Source organism: Rhagoletis zephyria, unplaced genomic scaffold, assembly GCF_001687245.7.
Source record: "Rhagoletis zephyria isolate East Lansing unplaced genomic scaffold, Rhagoletis_zephyria_1.1 Rzeph_scaffold_01664, whole genome shotgun sequence".
Lineage (NCBI taxonomy): Eukaryota > Metazoa > Arthropoda > Insecta > Diptera > Tephritidae > Rhagoletis > Rhagoletis zephyria.
Genome location: NW_016158748.1, coordinates 91,571 through 113,026, shown reverse-complemented (window position 1 = coordinate 113,026; position 21,456 = coordinate 91,571). Strand labels below are relative to the sequence as shown.

At 39.4% G+C, this 21,456-nt stretch overlaps 1 protein-coding gene across 5 annotated transcripts in view; it reads right to left on the bottom strand.

Moving 5' to 3' along the window:
- Positions 1 to 8: 8 nt before the first annotated feature.
- The window catches only part of LOC108364762 (putative GPI-anchored protein PB15E9.01c), an 89,505-nt gene continuing 68,057 nt past the window's right edge, over positions 9 to 21,456 (bottom strand). For 3 of the 5 annotated variants that reach the window (XM_017618584.1, XM_017618585.1, XM_017618583.1), the window contains exons 2-7: positions 3,747 to 6,242; positions 3,258 to 3,677; positions 2,959 to 3,136; positions 1,338 to 1,999; positions 1,037 to 1,279; positions 9 to 964 (exon numbers count right to left, since the gene is read on the bottom strand). In XM_017618584.1, coding sequence (XP_017474073.1) covers positions 529 to 964; positions 1,037 to 1,279; positions 1,338 to 1,999; positions 2,959 to 3,136; positions 3,258 to 3,677; positions 3,747 to 6,241 — 4,434 coding nt within the window. In that variant the 5' untranslated portion in view covers position 6,242 and the 3' untranslated portion in view covers positions 9 to 528. Of the gene's footprint in view, positions 965 to 1,036; positions 1,280 to 1,337; positions 2,000 to 2,958; positions 3,137 to 3,257; positions 3,678 to 3,746; positions 6,243 to 8,743; positions 8,764 to 17,741; positions 17,744 to 21,456 lie in introns of those variants that run through there. The other 2 variants (XM_017618586.1, XM_017618588.1) reach the window with 2 other exon arrangements.

The following is a 21,456-nucleotide window of genomic DNA, read 5'->3' as shown; positions in this document are numbered from 1 at the left end:
TTTTTTTTTTTAATATGTAGACACCCAGAAAATATTCAAAAATGCATAAGGAGCTCATCTGATAATCTTTAAAAGCAAATATTTTTAAAATTTCTTGTCTAGCTATTGTCTTTGAAATGTATTTATTCTTTAACCAGAATTATCGTCACTACCAATTCAAATCACTTAAAATTCGTCTTTAAAAGTTGGGAAATTAGTTTGTCACAAAAGCGTTAAAATGCGTTGCTCAATTTGCAATTTTCTATAGTTTTTCAATATTGTTATTATATCAGCGAGCTTTTTAAATTCATATACTATTATTTTCGCTACTGCCAAATAAACTGTGAAGCGTGTATCATAATATTTTACTACACACACTCATTTCAAATTTGTACATAACGATCAACTTTTTCTACCAGCCCTATCGCAAACTTATCTAGTATTTTTCAATTCTCATTCAGCCACTTCTTTCCCAACTCCATTACCACTCCCCACTAGTTTCACTTCTTGCCCACATTAATTTTTCCAATCACTTGCAAACACCGTTGCTCACCGCGCCTTGCTCATCCATGGCGCCTTGCGCTTGATCTTCGTGCGCAAACTACGCAAAGGTTTGATCTTACGCTGCACTGCACTACCGCTGCCCAAGCCTTGGTGGTGATGCAATTGATGTGGCCCACCATAATAGCTGGGTAAATGAAAGCTGCCGCTATCCTCGTACGCATGATGCTGCTGCTGTTGTTGGCTATAGGCCACCGCACTGGTCAACAATGCCATTTTGCCATTACCATTGGTGAAATGCCCATTATTATTGTTCGCCTTATTGTTCTCGAGACAGGCGGATATGTGTTCTTCTTCGACGCTGGTCGATGACGGCCGCTTTGTGGGCGATTCGACAACAGATGAACGCGAGAGCGAGAGTAGCGCATCGACGCCTTCACGTTGACGGCGTTGATCTTCAAGCTCTTCAGGTGTGATGTTGTTACTGCGGAGGTGAAAGGGAAAATAAGAAATAAGAAAATTGAGTGAAATTATTGAATAAGCAAGAAACACTTACTTATCTTCGCTGCTTTCGTATGCCGCATCGGATGATGTGTAATTGCTTTGATTATCACCATTGCAACCATTTATTGGCTGCTGACCATTGCTGGCGCCATACTGCGCATTACCATTGATAGCTGTAGGCGCTGAGTTGCCATTGATGAGTGGCGTTGAGGCGCCGCTGTTGCCACCACTTGCACCACCGCCACCAGCGGAGTACGTGTGATCCTCACTGGGTGATGAAGTTATTACGGGCGCGCTGCATTTAAAAAAAAAAGTGAATAAGCAAGCGATTACCATTGCGACCGCAAACTCACCCATTCTGGAAGGTCTCCGAAAACACTTTCGGTCCATGTTTCAAGGCCAACATCGCTGTTGCTGCATTCACATCATCGATGCTATCGGCACCACAATCGCGCGCCAAACTCTCAATGCTTTCATAGCTGCTGAAAGGACCCAATATGGAAGCGCCACTGCTAACTACACCACCACTGCCGCTGCCCCCGCCACCACCACCAGCGCCATTTTGATGCACCGGTGAGCTATTATAACTGCTGTGTTTGTTGTTGCCGCTTATCTGGTTATTCAGAATGCTATTATGATTTGTTGTACTATAGTCGGACGGAGTATCTTCTTCGGGCACATCGCCAGCCCCAGACACGACCACGTCATTTAGGAGGCCTTGGCCACCAATAACTTTCGATAGTTTAGGGAAAAGGCGCGGATCAATGCGTGGATTTATATTGGATTTGGGTGCTGGACTGCAGGCGCCGCCGCCGCCACTACCCACACTATCAACAGTGTCATAGCCCACGAGTGAGTCATTGGCAGCGCCAGTGTTGCTTGCGGCACCGGGACTTTTGAGCGAGGACGACTTATCGACAGCTGAATTGGGGAAGAATGGCGAGCGATTGAGCGCTTGTATGAGATTTTGTCGCTGTTGTGGTTCGACGCGCCAAAGTGAGCCCTTGCCCATATTCTAAGGGAAAGATTAATACAGAGGTATGGAGTTGGTTTGATTTCTTAGTGATTTTTTTTGTTTTATTTTACAATGGAGATATTGGTTTTTAATATTCTAACAAAAGCGTAAAAATAGCAGCATGAGAACCATTTTTTTCTATGCGTTTCCCAAGGAATTTTAATTCCCCCAGGTTATCCACGTTATCTTTATCGGTAAGCTTCCTGTGCAAGTTTTAATTTTTTGTCGACTTTGATGCGATATCATTTCGAAGTATCCATTAAAAACTACCGATGAGAACCATTTTTTTCTATGCGTTTCCCAAGGAATTTTAATTCCCCCAGGTTATCCACNAGATTAATACAGAGGTATGGAGTTGGTTTGATTTCTTAGTGATTTTTTTTTGTTTTGTTTTACAATGGAGATATTGGTTTTTAATATTCTAATAAAAGCGTAAAAATAGCAGCATGAGAAGCATTTTTTTCTATGCGTTTCCCAAGGAATTTTAATTCCCCCAGGTTATCCATGTTATCTTTATCGGTAAGCTTCCTGTGCAAGTTTTAATTTTTTGTCGACTTTGATGCGATATCATTTCGAAGTATCCATTAAAAACTACCGATATGGACATATTCATTGGCAACATTTTCAATCATTTATCGATAGCTCTCACTACAGTCGGGTCTATGTAAACGGAACGACCCAGATTCATATCTGGCCAAAGACCGCCACCAGAGCATAATACTCCAAAAACTATTTGGGGAATTTGTATGATGTTACAAAAACAAGAACACCATTTATCGATAGCTCTACTGATATCATTTTCGATAATAATCGATATTAATTTTGACAGAATTGTCGACTTTATTCTTATTCGCATCTGCATTTTTTGTTTTGTATGATACTGTTATGTTGACAGCTGCTAATGCCTTAATACATACCAGCATAGTTCACTTAAATATATATATTCAATAATAACTTACCGGCGCTTTTTCCACCTTCACGAAGCTCTTATTCAACGACAAATTGTGCCGCACGCTATTCTTCCAACCGGCAGGCGCTGTCTTAAAGTACGGAAAATGTTGCATAATCCAGGCATATATCTCCTTGACGGGCAAAGCTTTTTCATTCGAGCCCTCGATGGCCATGAATATTAAGGAACTGGAAACGAAAATGTTTTTATTTTAATTAATTCAATTGTGATTCCCTTTTATTTTTTATTTTTATTTTTTTAATTTTTTAATAATTTAAAAATTCGTAAAGCCCTTCACGCTTAACCCACCTAAAACTGTAGGGCGGCTTGTTGTGTGTGTGCACGAATGGATCGTACGGCACATTGTTCGGATGCTTTTGCTTTTGTGGTGTAACAGCACCGCTGCCATTCGATCCACCACCGAGGCCGCTAACATTGGTCATACTACCAGATAGACTATTCTTTGAGGATGCAGAAGAGCCAGAAGATGACAACTGTTGTTGTGCCTGTGCTGACTGATGCGTCTGATGTTGTGGTGTACTGGTGTTGTGATGTCCCAAACTACTTGAGCCATTGGTGGATATTTCGAAATCTTTCAATGAGTCATTGTCATAGCTGGAATAAGAGGTGGGTGAACGCATCATATTGTGTTGCTGCTGCTGAGTTGTAATGAGCGGATAAAATTCTTTGGAATTATTTGGTTCTGGCGATGAGATGCTTGGCGAGGAGCTGTAAAGATGGAAATAAAAGCTTATCAATTTTGAAAACGTAATAAAAATTAAAAGCTTTTCTACTCACGCCACACTTTGGTACTGCATTATAGTGTAGGTGGGTGGTATGCCCGCTGCAATGGGCGAGCCAGCTGCACTGTTTGCATTTGCAGCACCTGTTGTCGCATTACTCTGCACCATTGGTGACGACGTATTAGCCGTGCTGGAGTAGTTTATGGCACCGCTGCTGCTGGCGTTGCTACCGCCGCCACTCACATTGCTATTGTTGTGACTGTTGTTGGCTGCGCCGGCATAGAATGACTTAGAGATGGGACTATTGCCACCGTTGACAGCGGCCGTGGACGATGAACTAGAAACGGAGGAGGATAATGAGCTGCTGGAGGAGGCAGGCGAAGCAACCACTGTGATAGTGGACGCAGCCGCGTTGCCTCCTCCATTTGTGGTTCCAATTGTGCTAGCATTAATGCCACTACTGCCACCGCCGCCACTGCCAACGCCTCCGCCGCCGCCGCCATGATCCAACACATTCATCTTTTCGCGCAGGTATTTCTTGTGCGGATGGTGGGTGGTGCTAGATGCGCTGCTGCTGGCATTTGTATTGTTGTTGGCAAAGTTTTGTTGTCTTTGTTGCGACTGCTGTTGCTGCTGTGGTTGTCCTTGATAAATTGTGTTAGTCGTGCCGTTGCCATTGGTAACCGTAACAACACCGCCCGGCAGCGTTGTTAGTTGCTTCGGCAGGCTGAGCACTGTGGTGCCACTGTTGGCGCCGGCAACGCTCATCGTAGTTGAGGCAAGCGTTGAATAGGAAACAGACAGTGAGGCGGGATTGGAAGCAGCTATGGAGGCGGGTGTACTGGATACTGTTGAATGAGTGCTGGTAGTAGAAGAGAATGAAGAAGGCACATAGTTGCAAGAGTTTAGATTATTGCTGCTGCTGCTGTTGGCGTTGTTGTTAATCCCGTTGTTGCTCAAATTTGCTGGCGTTATAGTGGTGCCACCGCTAGCATTGCCAACACCGGCTGCGCTAAGTAGCTGCCTCGACTGTAGCGTCGGCATATTCCCATTCGATTTGTACTCCACAACGGTGGTGGTACCACTCGGTCCCATATGCACAGTGGTGGTGGCACTGATGGCGCCGATATTGCCGAAAATGTGTGCAGCCTCATCTTTGCGACCGCCTGCGGCAGCTGTTGGGTCATGTGGTGGCAGCAAGGTGATCGGTGTGCCGCTGGTGATTATGTTGCCATAACGCTTGAGTTGTTGAAAATCGCTGACGCTTAACGCGGTTATCTGTGTGCCAGCTTTCAGTTCAGTCGATGAAGTGATGTTGTTGTTCGTATTGCCGTTGCCGATGCCGATGCCGATACCGCCACCACTTGCCCCAATATGTGTGCTCATACTGCCACTGGGCGTGGTGGTGGTTACCTCCTCGCTGCCTACATGATGTGGCAGCTCTTCGATCAGATCGTGTGCATTGCTAGCGCTTACTATGCAAATATTGCCGCTACTTGCAGCAACGCCACCACCGCGCTTCACATTAGCACCGCCCGCGCCAGCTGCTGTCGTAGTCACTATGCCTTTAATTAAATTGCTGTCATTGAGCCACGCCAACGGGCGCAACTCCTCGTCATTATCGCCAGTGCCAGTAGCCGCCCCTGTGGCAATAACACGCCCCACAGCCGCCGCATCACCACCCAAACCGCTGCTGCCATTCAAGTCCATCGGCTCGGTGGCAAGCAGCACTATATTTCCTACGCTGGGCGCGCCGGCATTGCCATTGGCAGCTGCAGCTGCTGCTGCCGCCGGGGTGGAGCCTTCATAGGTAGTAAATTGTCCATTACCATTTGGTTGCAACAGCACATACTTCGATGTGGTGGGCATGTTGCTGCCACCGGTGGCACCGAACGATGTGGCACCTGTATTGAAGATTTTGCCGCTTGGCTTAGCGTTGCTGAAGTTCGCTGCGCTCAGTATAGTTGCCTTGGCAAGGAAGTTATTCAAGCTGTTATTGTTGCTGCTGCTATTTATGTTGCTGCTGCTGCTGATAAAGCTGCCAGCGTTACTGACGGCGGGACTAATGCTGCTCGTAACTGTGTTAATGTTGTTGCTGTTGCCGGCGCGTAAACCATTTGTTGCTGTGGTGACCAGGCCGCGCGCCTGCGTCGCCTGTTGCAAGCCGTTGTTGGTAAGCGAAGCTGCGGCGTTCGCAGGAAGCAGGTGTGATTGTTGAATAAGCAGAGCGTGGCCGTCCAGTGGGATGGTGGAGAAAACAAGATTTCCAGCACTCGCGTTGCTGCCGTTGCTGCTGTTATTGGTATGATGATTACTTGCGCCGTTGGTTGTGATGCTGTTGCTGTTGTGGTTAAGGTTGTAATTGTGATTACGGCTACTGCTGTTGCTGTTGTTGTTGCTATGAACGTGACTATTGTAGACGATATGGTCGTCAATAGATGTGTTGTTGTGGTTATTGTTATTACTGGTGGTGGTGATCACACGCTGCAGGGTACGCAAGCTGGTCAAATCGTGAGCGGTTAAGATCTGTGTGGGATTATCTAGCGACATTCTGTAAAAAAACATAAAGAAAAAACGACGTTATTTAGTGGCGAAATTTATAGTAGTCAAAGGCACAGGGTGACCAGGACCTTTAGAATATAAATGCACTAAATAATAAGGCTACTTCCGCCGGTTGTAATCCGAATGAAGCAAATATCATCAAAGAATAGGTCTATTCGCACGCGATAAAAACAATCTTATCTCAACAAATTTGTATCAAAAACCTTGAAAATACTGGCGCCAATCGAAAAAGTCTAACAAGATATGTAGTACATATACATATACGACGCCAAAGAAGTTAACCACTTCAACTCACCAAAAAACAAAAAAAAAACAAAAAACACCATTCCATTTGCCTAACACATTTCCTACTTTAACAAATAATTTTGGCACATAATCGCGCTTTTTTAATACCCGCTGTCATGCGCAGATAAATATAGAATTGTGTAGTGGCAAGATAAGATAAGCCAACAAAACTATACTGTAGCAAGACCACGACATTTTGTTAAGCTTAGAAGAATGCTTGAAAATGGAACGGAATATATGAAATAAATATATAGAAGTATAAAATTCCGAAAAGTAAAAAATAGAGGACTACAAAAAAGGAAAAGTGCTCGTAAATGCGCAGTAAATACAAATTATTAGTATGCGAAATGTCTATGCAATAAACAGTCAAGGTTAAGCAGAAAAATAATTAAAACGGTATGAAAGTATTTTATGACGCTTTTAGTTTTGAAGTCATGAGTGCTTAAATTGCGAATTACTATTATTGCAAATTATTTAACGAGTTCTTTATTTGATTTTCAATAAGAAAATGCTTTGGCTTTTTTTGTAGGGAAAAAGTATCGCCCTTTTGGACATTTTGATATAAATAATAATAGTACTAATAATATTTTGGCGCTTATACTTTTGCCAAGTGCTAAGCCGAGGGACCTACAGTTTTACGCCGCTTCTGAATGGCAAATGGATTGCATAGGAAGCTTTTTCATGGCACAAATACACTCGGAAGTTTGACATTGACGCTGTTAGAAAAATTTTAACCCAGGCCCTGTGGAGTGGTAGTATGCACTCAGCCAACTAAAAACGTCACTCAGTCGTGCACATTTGCCGTAAAATCCACTTTTTATAATAAAAAGTGATTATATTTTTAAAAATTTATATCAGCTAAAAAAATAATAAATATGTATAAAAAGACCTGAATACCCAATTTGTACTAATTATTTTTTTATTTAAGCGCTAAGCAAAAAAAAATATTACTTTTTTAACTTAAACATAAAAAACGTTTCAAAAATTTCGAAATTCCAAAAAATTGCATACAAATTTAAATATATTTTAGTAAAAATGGCGAGACGTAGGTTTTTCGAGCATTTCTAAAATGCTTCATGTGTAAAAATATAAAATTTTGTAACGTTTTTTTTTACTAAAGCGAAAATAAAATAAATAAAATGCTGATGTTTTTATTAAGTAGGAACGAAGATATTTTTTATTGGACGTTTCGCAACATTTTTTACGAATGTTTCCAAAATGGACTCTGGCATAGGGGTGGGAATTTTGCAACTGACTGCCTAGTCGAAAGACCTACTCGACTTAAAAATTCATCGGTTTTTAACAATTCAGAAGTGTTTGTAATTGCCGAATCATAAAAACTAGTTTTGCACGCAGAATAATTTAGAGCAAATATATTTTTTTTTCTCGCATACCGTACGCTAGTTAAGGGACATATTTGACTCTGTAAATATTATATCAAGCCCAAAAAAAAATTAAGGCATTAGGTTACAAACCTACCGTTGCGCTAATCTTGTCGCTGAGGCATGACAGCTTTCCAAGCAACGAAATGGCCGAAGAGCTAGCCGAAACGGTTCAAGCCTGGAAATTTCATTGGCAAAAGGACCGTCACTCTCAGCACTGGCAAAAAGTCACTAACAGTAGGTGGCGAAACCTACAATCCTGCTGAGTCCGTAAAAATTTGTTGGCTTTCTTACTGCGGTAAACGGAGGAAAGTTACCATCAAATTGGTGAGAAGTATTTCGTCGCGACTAATTGCCGTTTTCACAGGACACTGGACCTAGGCGCACAATGCAAGGCTAGCACTAGAGCACAACGCTTTTTGAAGTACTTGTAAATTATCAAAATCAGAAGTAACGGCGCGGGCTTACGCAGAGTATGACCAGCGCGCGATTTTTAGGCAAGCTTTTCTTTGGTGATCAAAGAGAATTTGAGTAGCATTAACCCACGACATATGTTATCTTTTGATTGTCAATTCTAGGTTCAATATGAGTGACTTTTTAAATTTAACTAGGTACTCACAAAAAAAAGTTATAGTCAAAAATTCTCAAATGGCACTTAATATTTCACCTCACACTATTCAATTTATTTGAATGAAGTCCACTTCTAATTAAGTGCCATTATTTCTACCAGCAATTCAACCCTGAGTGCACGCCAATCGCCAATATAGTGCTAGAACTAATATCCGTCAAACATTAATCCAACACACACACTCACTGCTCCTACCATTTTGTACGCCATCTCGCTGCTGCTAATTCGTTGTTTTAGTTTTTGCACTTAACGAAATTCATTACAAAAAAATTAGTTTGCACACAAAAAGTCGACTGCATAAAAAATAAAAACTAATTCACTGGTCGTCAAGTGATTTTTGCATTGATTTTCGCAAGTTCTCATGCATATGTATGTCACTCTGTAAGTTTTCAATTGTCACGGTTACAAGCAATTCAATAAACTAGTACCAACGAACTTTTTAGCTGACTGCGTTTCTAGTGGGCATAAAACGATTTCGCGTGTAACAAAAGCCAAAAAAAAGAAACACTGCAGTAACAGTTGCAACTACAAAATATAAAGATACGAGTGTAATATGTAAACCAAAAAACAACAGCAACAACACTAAAAAATTTACGAAATTTGATTCTTATTGGCGACTGTTGAGAGTAAGTTGACTCGCGTCGGAATGTCGATTTATACGAGTAGGGTGCCTAGTATTGCGCGATACAAGCGGCGCCATCGTCATCATTGGAATCCGCATGTAAGTAAACTAAAGGAATTTCTATATAGTGCGGAGTGCTTGAGCGAAGCGGGGTCGCCGCCTTGTCGGATACCATCAATGCCGCTAAACCAAAAAGTTGCTATAGTTACTTGATTGTAAACAAAAATGTATAAAGTTGCTCGAAAATCAACACTCCAATATGTAACACGATTTTATTATCTAAGTACATACTAAAGATATGTAGTGAGAGCAAAAAAATGGGGAAAAAGTGAGACAAACCCAAGTCAAAGCCGCAGTAGGCAGCAGGTGACCGAGAGCAGAAATAAATAAACGAGTCAACATGCATACATACATATGTATTAGCTATCGAAGTCAAGGTGTTTGTAAGCTGGCGAGTAAAACGAAGTACCCAAACACTAACTACAATAAACGTGTGTGTTATGTATACGTCATGGTGTATAAATTGTGAGGGGTTAGGGGTATGTAACAACAAATAGCTGGTAGAAGTATGCGAGAAAGTGTCACTTGCCCAGCTAGAGAGAATTTAGTGCAAAAAAACGTTGTAAAATATACCGATTATAGGGGTAGTGCATATTTAGTATGTAGTTGTAGTGAAAGGTGTTATTTGGGAGTAGAATGTATACAAGAAATGTAAACATGTGACCAGCGAATGATGCTGAGTGAGCCACTACGGGGCAAACAAGAGAAATGTGCGCTAGCCAACGAAAGAGCAGATACGAGTGCGACCAAGGATGGCTGGCAAGTGAGAGAACGCAAGTGTGTCAGCGCACAAGCCGGTAAAGCTTTCTTTCGTATGCACAACTTCTCAACTAAGCACAGAGCATTTGAAATAAACCGGGCTAAAAATACAATACAATGTTACCCCTTCGGCCTCCACCGACGAAACAATGTTCGAATGAAATTTGAGAAGTAACTAAAGAGCGTCTGTAAGAGTGACAAAGAAGCGAGTAAGCACTGAAAAGCGCTCTTTTAATGCTCAGCAAAAGCACTTGTGCGGTATTACCAAAAATAAAAGTCAAAATAAAGCTAAAATACTAGCGTATCTATCTAAGAAAACTTGTATAGCGGCGCGCCTACGTTGACCGCGACCGCGACCGCCAGCGAGAGTGCTGCAAACAGTGTTGCCACACATGAGATTTTCCTACCAAAACTGGTAGGATTATTTCCATTTGGTAGGTTGGTAGGCTAGATTGGATTTTGGTAGGTTTCACTGCAAAAATAGGTATTTGCGAAAAATAGAAAATATGTATCTCCAAACATTTTAGCAACCTTGAAAAGGGTTTGTCAATGAACCCACTGAAGTCCACGATTGTCCCATTTACCAAAATAAGGAAAGTCAACTTGACTAGATCCACCTTGGCAGGGACAGAAATTGAGTTCAGTGCTTGTCAGAGACTTCATGATAAGACCTGGGGAATATCCTCCAAAGTAACTTACGTATCGATCTTTCATTACGGTAGTAAACCCCGTTGTTACATATGCGACACTGGCCTACGTTGCCATAACAGGAGCTATGCGCACCTTGGTGTCATTACAGGCATTCCTCCTTTATTTTTTTGATTGAAAAAGGCCTGCTGCAGCGCCGAACTGCTGTCCAATACGTACGGCTGTCATCAGCACAAAAAGGTTCTCAAGTAAATCCTGGTTCTCAAGTTATCCTTCTATAAACCCTATAAGGTCAGAACTCTTGAAAGGGACTGCGGGGGCGATAATAACTATGATTGGCGGAGGGTACCAAGTATGGTATACCGACAGATTGAAGATGGATGCGAGAATACCTACTGTGGCAGGCGTACTTGGTCCAGGATTAAAAAAAGTCTGCCAATTGGCACATACCCAACGATATTCCAAGCGGAAGTCTTCGTAGACGAGCAAATGTGTGTGTGGTATTATGTCGGATAGCCAGGCAGGGTTAAGGCCTTAATAGACTCTTTTTTAACGGCATTAAGGTTGTAAACTCTTTTGAACTAGCTGGGAGCCCACAATAGCGTAACGCTGTGGTGGGTTCCGGGACATAAAGGGTTTAAAGGCAACGAAAGGACTAATTTGACTTAAAAAAAAAATTAAAAACTGAAAAAAAAATGTCGTAGGTTTTGGTAGGAAAAAATTTGTCTGTGGCAACACTGGCTGCAAAACCGGAGACAGACAACGCGCGGTCGTCGTTTAAGGCCGGCCAGCTCCGATAAGAGTCGACGCAGTCAACGAAGTCGTCGTCATCGTTTATAAGCGTTGGCATTTAATCATATTTCGCATGTTGTTGTATTGTATTCTTTTTCACGTATTTTTGTATGCAATGGCGAAAAATTCCGATACACAAAGTGAAACGTACAAAATAATACGAAATGAAAGAAATAAAAAAAGCAAAAATTGCAACGAACAAGCCGAAGTGCTTGTTTATAAAACAACAACAAAGAAAAAATAAGGAAAATGAAAATAAAAACGCAAAAATTATAAATACATAATCAAAATTGCTGGCAACTGACAGCAGACAAAAAAGTGTGTACATACATAGTATGTATGACAAACCAACAATAATTTGCCTATGAATTACAATAGTTTTTGTGTTGATTGAGCATGTCGTATATTTCTTTTCCAAACATATGTTTTAAGTCATTTGATGACTTATTGTTAATTTTCCTTTTTCCTTGTAGCGGAAATTTGCAGTGTTTCTACTTTTTCAAAGCACACTTTTTGTTTGCTTGCCACTCGTTACACACCCCAATGGCAATGAAAATCTCCTGCATAGCGTCATAAAATTTTCAACACATTCCTACCACAAAGTGCAATTTCATAAAAAAATTTAAAATGTAATTTTCCACTTGCCTTTACTTGTTTCCCCTAATTTAAAGCAATTCCTTTACGCTCACTCCCCATGAGATTTTCCTTTTTGTTGCAATGCTCGCTTGTTTAAATGTCAAACGTCATATGCTGGCGTATAACCAACAAAGTTTACTCGTCGCTACCGCCACCATCGCTTCAAACTAATGCCACATTTTTAATCCCTTTGGCCCACATTTACGCCCACCTATTAAGCCTGCTAGTTTATTCATATGCTTGTGCATACATACATACATGTTGGTTTGTATGTACATATGTATTCCCATATGCATTCGTGCATATGTATGTAGGTTGATTTACTCTAGTCTGGTCTGGTGGGCTTTGGCAGATTTCACCAGCTGTGCGTGCAACAACGAGAGAGGGACTCAGTAAACAATTACATAGCAAGAGAGAGCAGTGTGACAAGGCATAAATGGCGCACATTGGGCGTGCACACAGTAGTGGACAAATGCTTCGATTAGCGAGCGTCTGCGTGAGTGAATGGGCGACCGATTTGGGTGGAGTACGTCAATTACTTGGAAAAAAAGGTGGCTGGTACGCGGGAGGTGGGCTCAAAGACCTTCAAAAGTCAATGATGACATAGTGCAGTTAATATTTGCATATGTATGAAAGAAGCAAAAGTTTATATGTACACTAGACCGGGTCGGTTTCCATATGATTAAAAAACAGTAATTGCCCCTAGTTTGCAAGGCTTGCTTGGCGACTGCTAAAAACAGTCAAAATCGAGTTGGCTTCATAACTCTTTTATTTATTACTCGATTCCAAAGTGTGGTACATGGTTGAAAATATTTGATTACTCAGATCATTTTTGATCGATTTCCATGGCATCTGAGTTATCCATCAACATCAACTCTAGTCCGGTTTAAAGAAAAATTTCAATTTCTTTTTACGCATCCAAGGTAAAAAAGCAATGCTTACTAAAATGTGTAATTTTATGAAGGGTAAAGTTTAATTTATTTAATTGGGTAGAAATTTAGTAATTTGAACTTGGTAGGTTAAGGAGGCATTCTAGGGTAAAAGAGAAAGATATACATATATCTCTTCAACCAGGAAAAAAACTCGATTATGCCTCTTTTTAGCACTCTCCAAGGACGAACATTTTTGTGGCCCTAAAATCCTCTCAAAGGAAGCTTTNAGATCATTTTTGATCGATTTCCATGGCATCTGAGTTATCCATCAACATCAACTCTAGTCCGGTTTAAAGAAAAATTTCAATTTCTTTTAACGCATCCAAGGTAAAAAAGCAATGCTTACTAAAATGTGTAATTTTATGAAGGGTAAAGTTTAATTAATTTAATTGGGTAGAAATTTAGTAATTTGAACTTGGTAGGTTAAGGAGGCATTCTAGGGTAAAAGAGAAAGATATACATATATCTTTTCAACCAGGAAAAAAACTCGATTATGCCTCGTTTTAGCACTCTCCAAGGACGAACATTTTTGTGGCCCTAAAATCCTCTCAAAGGAAGCTTTCAAACTATAAGGGGTAATTGCAAACTTATTTTCGCGATCCAGCCTAATGTACATACTACAAGAAGCTGGCTCTAAATACCGCCGACGGACACGGCGAACACAAGTCCAATAAAGTTACTCAGGGCCGGCTACGAATAGGTCGGCACGGACACTGTCCGGTAATGCAGGGAGTTCCACATTCCAAAAAACAATCCACAATTGTAGCTTCCACCGTTGTGACTCATCTGAACCCCCCAGAGAAGAAACCGGCTTATACAAGGTTATACTGAAAAAGTATGCTGATACCGCTCAGGGATACTGGTCCGAGCCAGGGATGGATAAAACTGGTGTGCTGGTGTCGACGGGAGATCGGTAATAATTTGTAAGGTGGCGATCTCTAGAAACTCAGGTCCGTGACCAGAGAGGCGAGACCCACAGCCTACGAAGGGCTCATACCTGGGTTCCTTGGGAACCCACCATGTCACGCGGAATCTTCGAGATACATAAACCGTCTCTGCAATGATTCCCTATAAACTCAAACTTGCAGACTACTGACTGAATCTATAGCACTTACATTTTTTTTTGTTTTTTCTCTTTGCTACACAATGCATGCGCGAGCTAAGCACAAATTTCATGACTACTAAAAATTCCGCTCAGACAAAATAAATTACATATTTGCTGACTCTGCACGCTTTTCTAGTTCAAGAATTTTTATGAAGTACAATGACCTTAAAAATTTAATGCAATGAAAAAATAAAAACTGTAGCAAATACTTCGAGCAAGTGTAAATGCGAAAATCATCGGTGTGGCACACAACCGCCCACCGCTTCAAATAGCCCAGACTTGCGCCCCAACCCGAGAGTTGTGCAGCTATTAACGCAGCTTAAAGAGTGCAATTAACACGCATGCGCGAACACTGCCACCAGAGTAACTAATAGTGGTGGCAATAAGAAAAACTGTTCGAAATAAAATAATTTAAATATATACATACACACATACATACATATGTACATACAGACAGCTTCTTATGGCCAAAACATATATGAAGTTGGCGGCAAGTGTGGCCGCTTCGAAGTGCAAATAAAGTCAATAAAACGAGAAGACCGACCGCCAACAAAACGGTACTACTGACATGACTTGGGGCAAACGCCTGCGGCGGGCGTTAGCGCAGTAATCGCAGAAGAACGAAGAGTTGAGACAGGCAGACAGACAAAATGAAAAAGGCCAAATAAAATTGCACACTAAACAATGAAAGCCAAGTAACCTGAGCGGCGTAAAAGGCTGGCTGTGTTGGTTCAGCTTTCATTTCGGCCAAAAAGCCTTCGCTCTAAGACTGACTGCTCGTCTTAAAATTCTTGCTTGAAATGCTTGATTGTTGTAATATCGCTGCCAATGGCATTTAATGATGATGTGGCCACGTGCTATAGGAACACGCTAGACAATGGAACGTAGCTTAAAAAAGCGAGAGAGTAATAAAATATATAAAATAAAAGAAAAAATAAACAAGCAAAACAAGTGCAGCAGTGATGAGCGGACATACATTATATATAAGTATATATGTATGTATTGATGTGCATGTGTAATTATTTAAAAAAAAAGCGAGCAGAAAAAAAGTGACCGAGAACAAGTGATATGTATACACATTTATATACGAAACACTGAAGTGCGAAGATAAACAGATATGACTGTATGTGTTTGAAGATACACAAAATGCTTTTGTATTTGTCGGCTTATGAAAGTATAGTAAACGGAAGGAAGGTCTGATAATCACGTTTGTCCATTTGCCATATTTCACGTTTAGCTTTTTTACGCTCTCTTCGTACATATTAATTCATGCGCAGATGCTACAGTGTGTTAAAAAAAGAAGTCGGACAGGAATTGAAGAATATCTCAAGTTGAGGAAAATGGAGTATATTTAGCTTAACTCCGCACTTCGTAGCCCAGTTCGATTAAACGACACTTGATTCTCATTCAAACCAGTCCACAGGCACTCGACAATATCGCTTATTACTTCGACTTCATAACTAAGGACTGGAGCAAAGGTCTGCATATTCCTTGAGTTGGTGTAAGTTCGATGATGGAGTTAAAGGATTGTGTACTGTCACGAGGGAGAAACGGTCGACTAGCTGCTCACTCGTCTTTACGGCAGTCAAGCGATGCGATCGAAATTGCTCAACGAGTGAATGACGTGGCTGCTGAATTGACAAGATGGGACAGCCACGAGTTCATTTCTGCTAAGAGTGCGGCATAAGTGTTCCTATCAAAACCTGGTGGCTGCTCTTGGACAAATGAGCTTATTGAGGGTAGGGAGAATGCTGCTCCTTTGAGTTTTCTGGCCGACAGCGGAGTATGGCATACTAAGCGACAATCACGTTTTACTTGTGGAACTGTTAGGAATCACCCCAACACTTTCTCCTAGCTGCAAAGATTTAAATACTACGGTAAAGAAGAAGTCTCTGTGGCGGACACGAGTTGCCTGCAGAGCTTCATCACAAGAGCCCAGCGTTTCTGCAAACTATTATTATTTTTAGACTTTTTTGTAGTTACACATTTCAAAGCTCCTTAGTGGTATCACAAAGCTTTTCAGTGGTTAAATTAATAATGTCTAAGCGTATCCCGTTCACCGTTCAGGAATCGGATTTGCTTTTAGCATAAAAATACTTTCCTTGCTTCAAACGTTTGATGAAATTGTTGGCAGGAAAAATAAGGTGCATATGGTGGTGCGCACGTAACACATTCCCTAAAAAAAGTTTGTTCTGCAAACGATTCTATTAATTTCTTATACTTCTTAGGTAAATTTAGATGCACTGAAATTCAAACATGAAATCAGAATTTAAAGTTGGCGGTTTTTTGTCTACACTCAAAAGGCCTACTATTTCGAACCATATAAAAAAGAAAAACCGAGTTAACTTTTCAAAACTATCTTCAAATTCGGACGACACACTTCGTATGGAAATTGACTAATCCGTTCACTTGACATTTTTTTTTGTTAAACACCGTTATCTCTTGTCCGAAGTCATTACTGAGCCACTGTACGTAGTATACATACATGCTTTTAGCGTGCTTTTCAATTATTTAGAGCACATGAGCGTGCCTGAGTACATATAGAATTTTTGCTTGAGAATGTCTGGCAGATGTGCTGCTGTACATTGTATGCACTACATAGAAATGTATGCAACCCGAGCACCTTCTAATTGTCGTTAGAAAAATAATATAAAAAAAACAACAATCGTCGGTAATAGTTGTTGCTTCTTTTTCTCATTGCACAACAAATGAAAATGTATATGTATGTATGTCGTAAAAAAGGTAGCAGCAGAGGTGTAGAGCGAAATAAAGCAATGCTAGACGTTAGCGTTGAGTAACTCGGTACAGTAAAGGCTTGCCCTTGTGTTGTTTACATGTTTATCAACAACACTATCTGCTACAAAAAATCGCCTTTTCTCTTTTCTTTATAAGCAATAAAACATTGGCTTTTTGCGTTTAATTTTTCTTCCGTTTTTGGTATTGGTTTTGTTTTATTCCAATTTACATATATGTATGTATCATGAAATAAAAAAAAAAATAGCGTCAATATTTTTTTCCTTCCACATTTCAATGGAATCTTCTTTACAATTAACAGTTTCAGTGCGGTGCATTTTCTTAGTAAAATAATTGAATTTACTTATAAAATATTGCTTATAAAATTTGTGTCTACCTTTCCTTAGTTTAAAAATAAACAATCAAAGAACAAAGTCATCGGAAAAAGAACGAAAGAAAGCAGAAAATCGCATGCAATGAATGTACATTAATGGCAGACGCGGCGAAGTAAAGCGGTCAGCTGTAACAATACAAGTAAATTAAATAGAAATAAAAAGAAAAAAATCAAAACAACAACACAAAAAGGTGCAAATCAAGTATGTAGTATATAGAAGATAAAAGTACGGCACCAATGTCTGACATTTGTGGCGGACGCGCAATAAAAATGCCTTAAAAATGTAGCAAATTTGTGAAAATATTAAAGGCGTGCAAAAATATACACACACATACATATGTGCATGTACATATATTTTTATAGCTAAGTACTTTTATGAACGGTGATTGTTTGTTGTCTGTACTCTCGCGAAAACGAACGGCGCTTTGCAGAAAATGGCGTCTTAAATGGCGCATGANAATCTCCTTTTCCTATGCTAAACCAATTTGCGCTGCGGAAGAATCTCGTCAGACATCTTAAATTCCTATTCGTCACTACTCATAGGGCGTGCAGATATGCTGACCGAAGTCTATTTCTATTGTTCGAGTCCTTCTCCGAACTCATCTAGGTTAGGTTTTCCCAGAGATCTGACAGATCGTGCTTTGCCTCCATATATGATTCCCTGAGTTTAAAATAATTTTAAACTAATTCTCTTAGTGGAAACCCAAATAAGCTTAAGTAATCTAATGATTAGCTCAAACTTCAGACAAGGAGCCTCTATTGTAGTGTGGTAAACGAAAAGAGAAGTCATTTTGAAAAAGTCGACCAAACTGTCCAGGTATAAACACTACTAGTTGGAGTGCAGTAGAATCAGTAACTCCTGCTTGGATTTTGGGTAATTACTATCACCAATCAGAGTTTGAGTATAACGATCGAAGGATCTCGGTTAAAAATACTAGAGTATCCAATGGGCCGAGGATCGCACTGAAATGCCTCTCTCAAACGAAGAGCGGTAAGATTTGACTTTATGCCTACGGTATCCTGGCGTTGTAAAGAGGAAAAGTTCTATTTTGCCTGAATCGACGCTAAAATCTAAATGTGCGGACTTTCTTGAAGCGCGCAGCAAGTGACACAGTGTCTGAAGTAACTTGCCTTTAGACGCCATCGCCACGGGCGTCAACTTTAGGCTCCTCTACACTGACTGCATGTTCTTAAGTAGAACTGTTTTTTGGCTGCTTGCTGATAAATAATCTTAGTAAGGTTGCTTATTGAAAACTAATTAAAAACTGGTACGAGATAATGGAATTCGCTTATAAAAAATAATCCAATTTAACATCAGCGCAAATTTTAATTTCTTGTTAAATGCATAATAAATTGCTGTCGCAAATATAATGAAATTGAATAACGAGTTTAGACACATTTTTATGTTTTTTTTTTTGCAGTATAGATAATGCACCACTTCGTGGTGGCACAGCTCCTTGGAAGTATGCGGGGTTAATGCGCATATTCACTGGGTAAGTGACAGCTAATGACAGCAAAAACGACAGCTATAAAAATGCAATAAAGAAGAGCGAATGAGCAGAGGGGAAAACACAATAAGTAATTAAACAAAAAATAAATAAATTTAAGAGCAGATAAGCAAAAAGCAAACAAAAAATTAGTATAAATAGAGAAGAGAGAGAATAATCAAATAAATTGAAATAACAAATGCAGAGGAAAGCATAAAGGTTGGAGCAGGTTTGAGGTAAAAAAAAAAACAACGAACTGCGCCCACGACGCTGAATGAAAAAAAAAATATATGTAAAATGAAAACTTATACAAAATAAGCCCAACGCAAAAGGCCTAAGCAATAAAGAAACAGAAACAAAAACACATACATAAAAAGAAAAAAAAACAAAACAAAAAAAAAAACAAAAAACAAATACAAAAAAGTACCGCAAAGTAAGTCTTATAAAAATTAATGAAAAAATACAAGCATCATAAATAAACATGAATCAGTAAGTTAAATGCGCCAACAAAAGNAAAAAAAAAAAAACAAAAAACAAATACAAAAAAGTACCGCAAAGTAAATCTTTTAAAAATTAATGAAAAAATACAAGCATCATAAATAAACATGAATCAGTAAGTTAAATGCGCCAACAAAACAAGCGCAAAATAGTAAACAAAGAAAATGACAAAGTAAAAACGCTAAAACCACGCCAATTAAAAACAAAAAATTAAGCATAGCTACGAATGACTATGTGAAAGAAACAAGAATATAATAAGTGCAGCAAGAAGAAGCCTGAAAAACGACCAAATAACGCTTGAAAGCAAACAGAAAAATAATTGCAAATTATTTATGATACAAAGCGTAATAATTTGCGCACTTTTTTTAGAAGTGATTAAAAATTTTGTAATATAAAGCTGATGAATGCGCGCAATAAAAATTACTGCGATTATAATGATGAAAAAAAAAGAAAACAACACCATGAGCATGGGTGAGATAATGAAAACTGCAAATAAAAAAGCAATAAAAGGTGTTCATTTGAAAAAATATATAAATGAAAATACTTTAGTTTGCAAAAGTTTTTCAAAAGCTAAAAAATAATGCAAAGAAATAGTAAATATCGAATATAAAATTTGCATAAATCACTGAAAACACTGGTAAAGGAGCATAGCAACAAAAAAAAGCACATTCACTCATCGACTGCTAACGTCATCACTGATGAATACCTATGTACTATACTACACATAAATAAGAACGAAACCGACGCCGCTTAAAAATGCGACTGTGTGTTATATGTATAACAAGTAATTGATAGTAGCTGATCGCACTGAACGCGAGTGACACGATCGTTGAAAAATGCTGAGGGGAAGCTGAGGAGGCAACGACAATGGATTCCGAATAAAAACCTACATAACTGCATATATATATACCTACTAATGTGCGTCAAGCATTGGCCCATAACTATACAAGTACAATATATATATATACTCGTATACACATAAGTAAATATGTAATTATATATATTAATATAGCTACACTCCGATATCACACAAACAAGCCTTCATATATGTAGCTATACAAATTTACACATACAAATATGATAAGTATCCGACGAATGCATACTATGTATTTTTGTTGGCCTGNTTGCATAAATCACTGAAAACACTGGTAAAGGAGCATAGCAACAAAAAAAAAGCACATTCACTCATCGACTGCTAACGTCATCACTGATGAATACCTATGTACTACACTACACATAAATAAGAACGAAACCGACGCCGCTTAAAAATGCGACTGTGTGTTATATGTATAACAAGTAATTGATAGTAGCTGATCGCCCTGAACGCGAGTGACACGATCGTTGAAAAATGCTGAGGGGAAGCTGAGGCGGCAACGACAATGGATTCTGAATAAAAACGTACATAACTGCATATATGTATATACCTACTAATGTGCGTCAAGCTTTGGCCCATAACTATACATGTACAATATATGTATATACTCGTATACACATAAGTAAATATGTAATTATATATATTAATATAGCTACACTCCGATATCACTCAAGTTAAAACAAACAAGCCTTCATATATGTAGCTATACAAATTTACACATACAAATATGATAAGTATCCGACGAATGCATACTATGTATTTTTGTTGGCCTAAAGTCACATTTTTGGCATCATTTCTTAATGTGCGCTACGGTGGGACGCCAATTTAATTAGGCCAAACATTGAAAACGCCTAAGCACTGGAAGCTTATCTCTTACACATATGTATGTATGTACCACATGTGATAATTTGGCTATTGTTGCTATGGAACAAGTTGTTGTGTGAGTGGCATGCTTGGTAAGTAATTTGGAAATTCAATTCTGGAAATAGGTAAACAAAGGTGCCTACGTAATTCAAAAAGGTGGAGTAAAATGTGTAATAAATGGTATTGCCCATAAAGTGAACAGGGGCAGGGAGTCTAATTCAGAAGTGGAATATATGAAAATTGGNCATGTGATAATTTGGCTATTGTTGCTATGGAACAAGTTGTTGTGTGAGTGGCATGCTTGGTAAGTAATTTGGAAATTCAATTCTGGAAATAGGTAAACAAAGGTGCCTACGTAATTCAAAAAGGTGGAGTTAAAGTGTAATAAATGGTATTGCTCATAAAGTGAACAGGGGCAGGGAGTCTAATTCAGAAGTGGAATATATGAAAATTGGGCAGATTTAAGCAGTGTGAAAGAATTCTAAGCTAAAGCGTTCTAAAGGG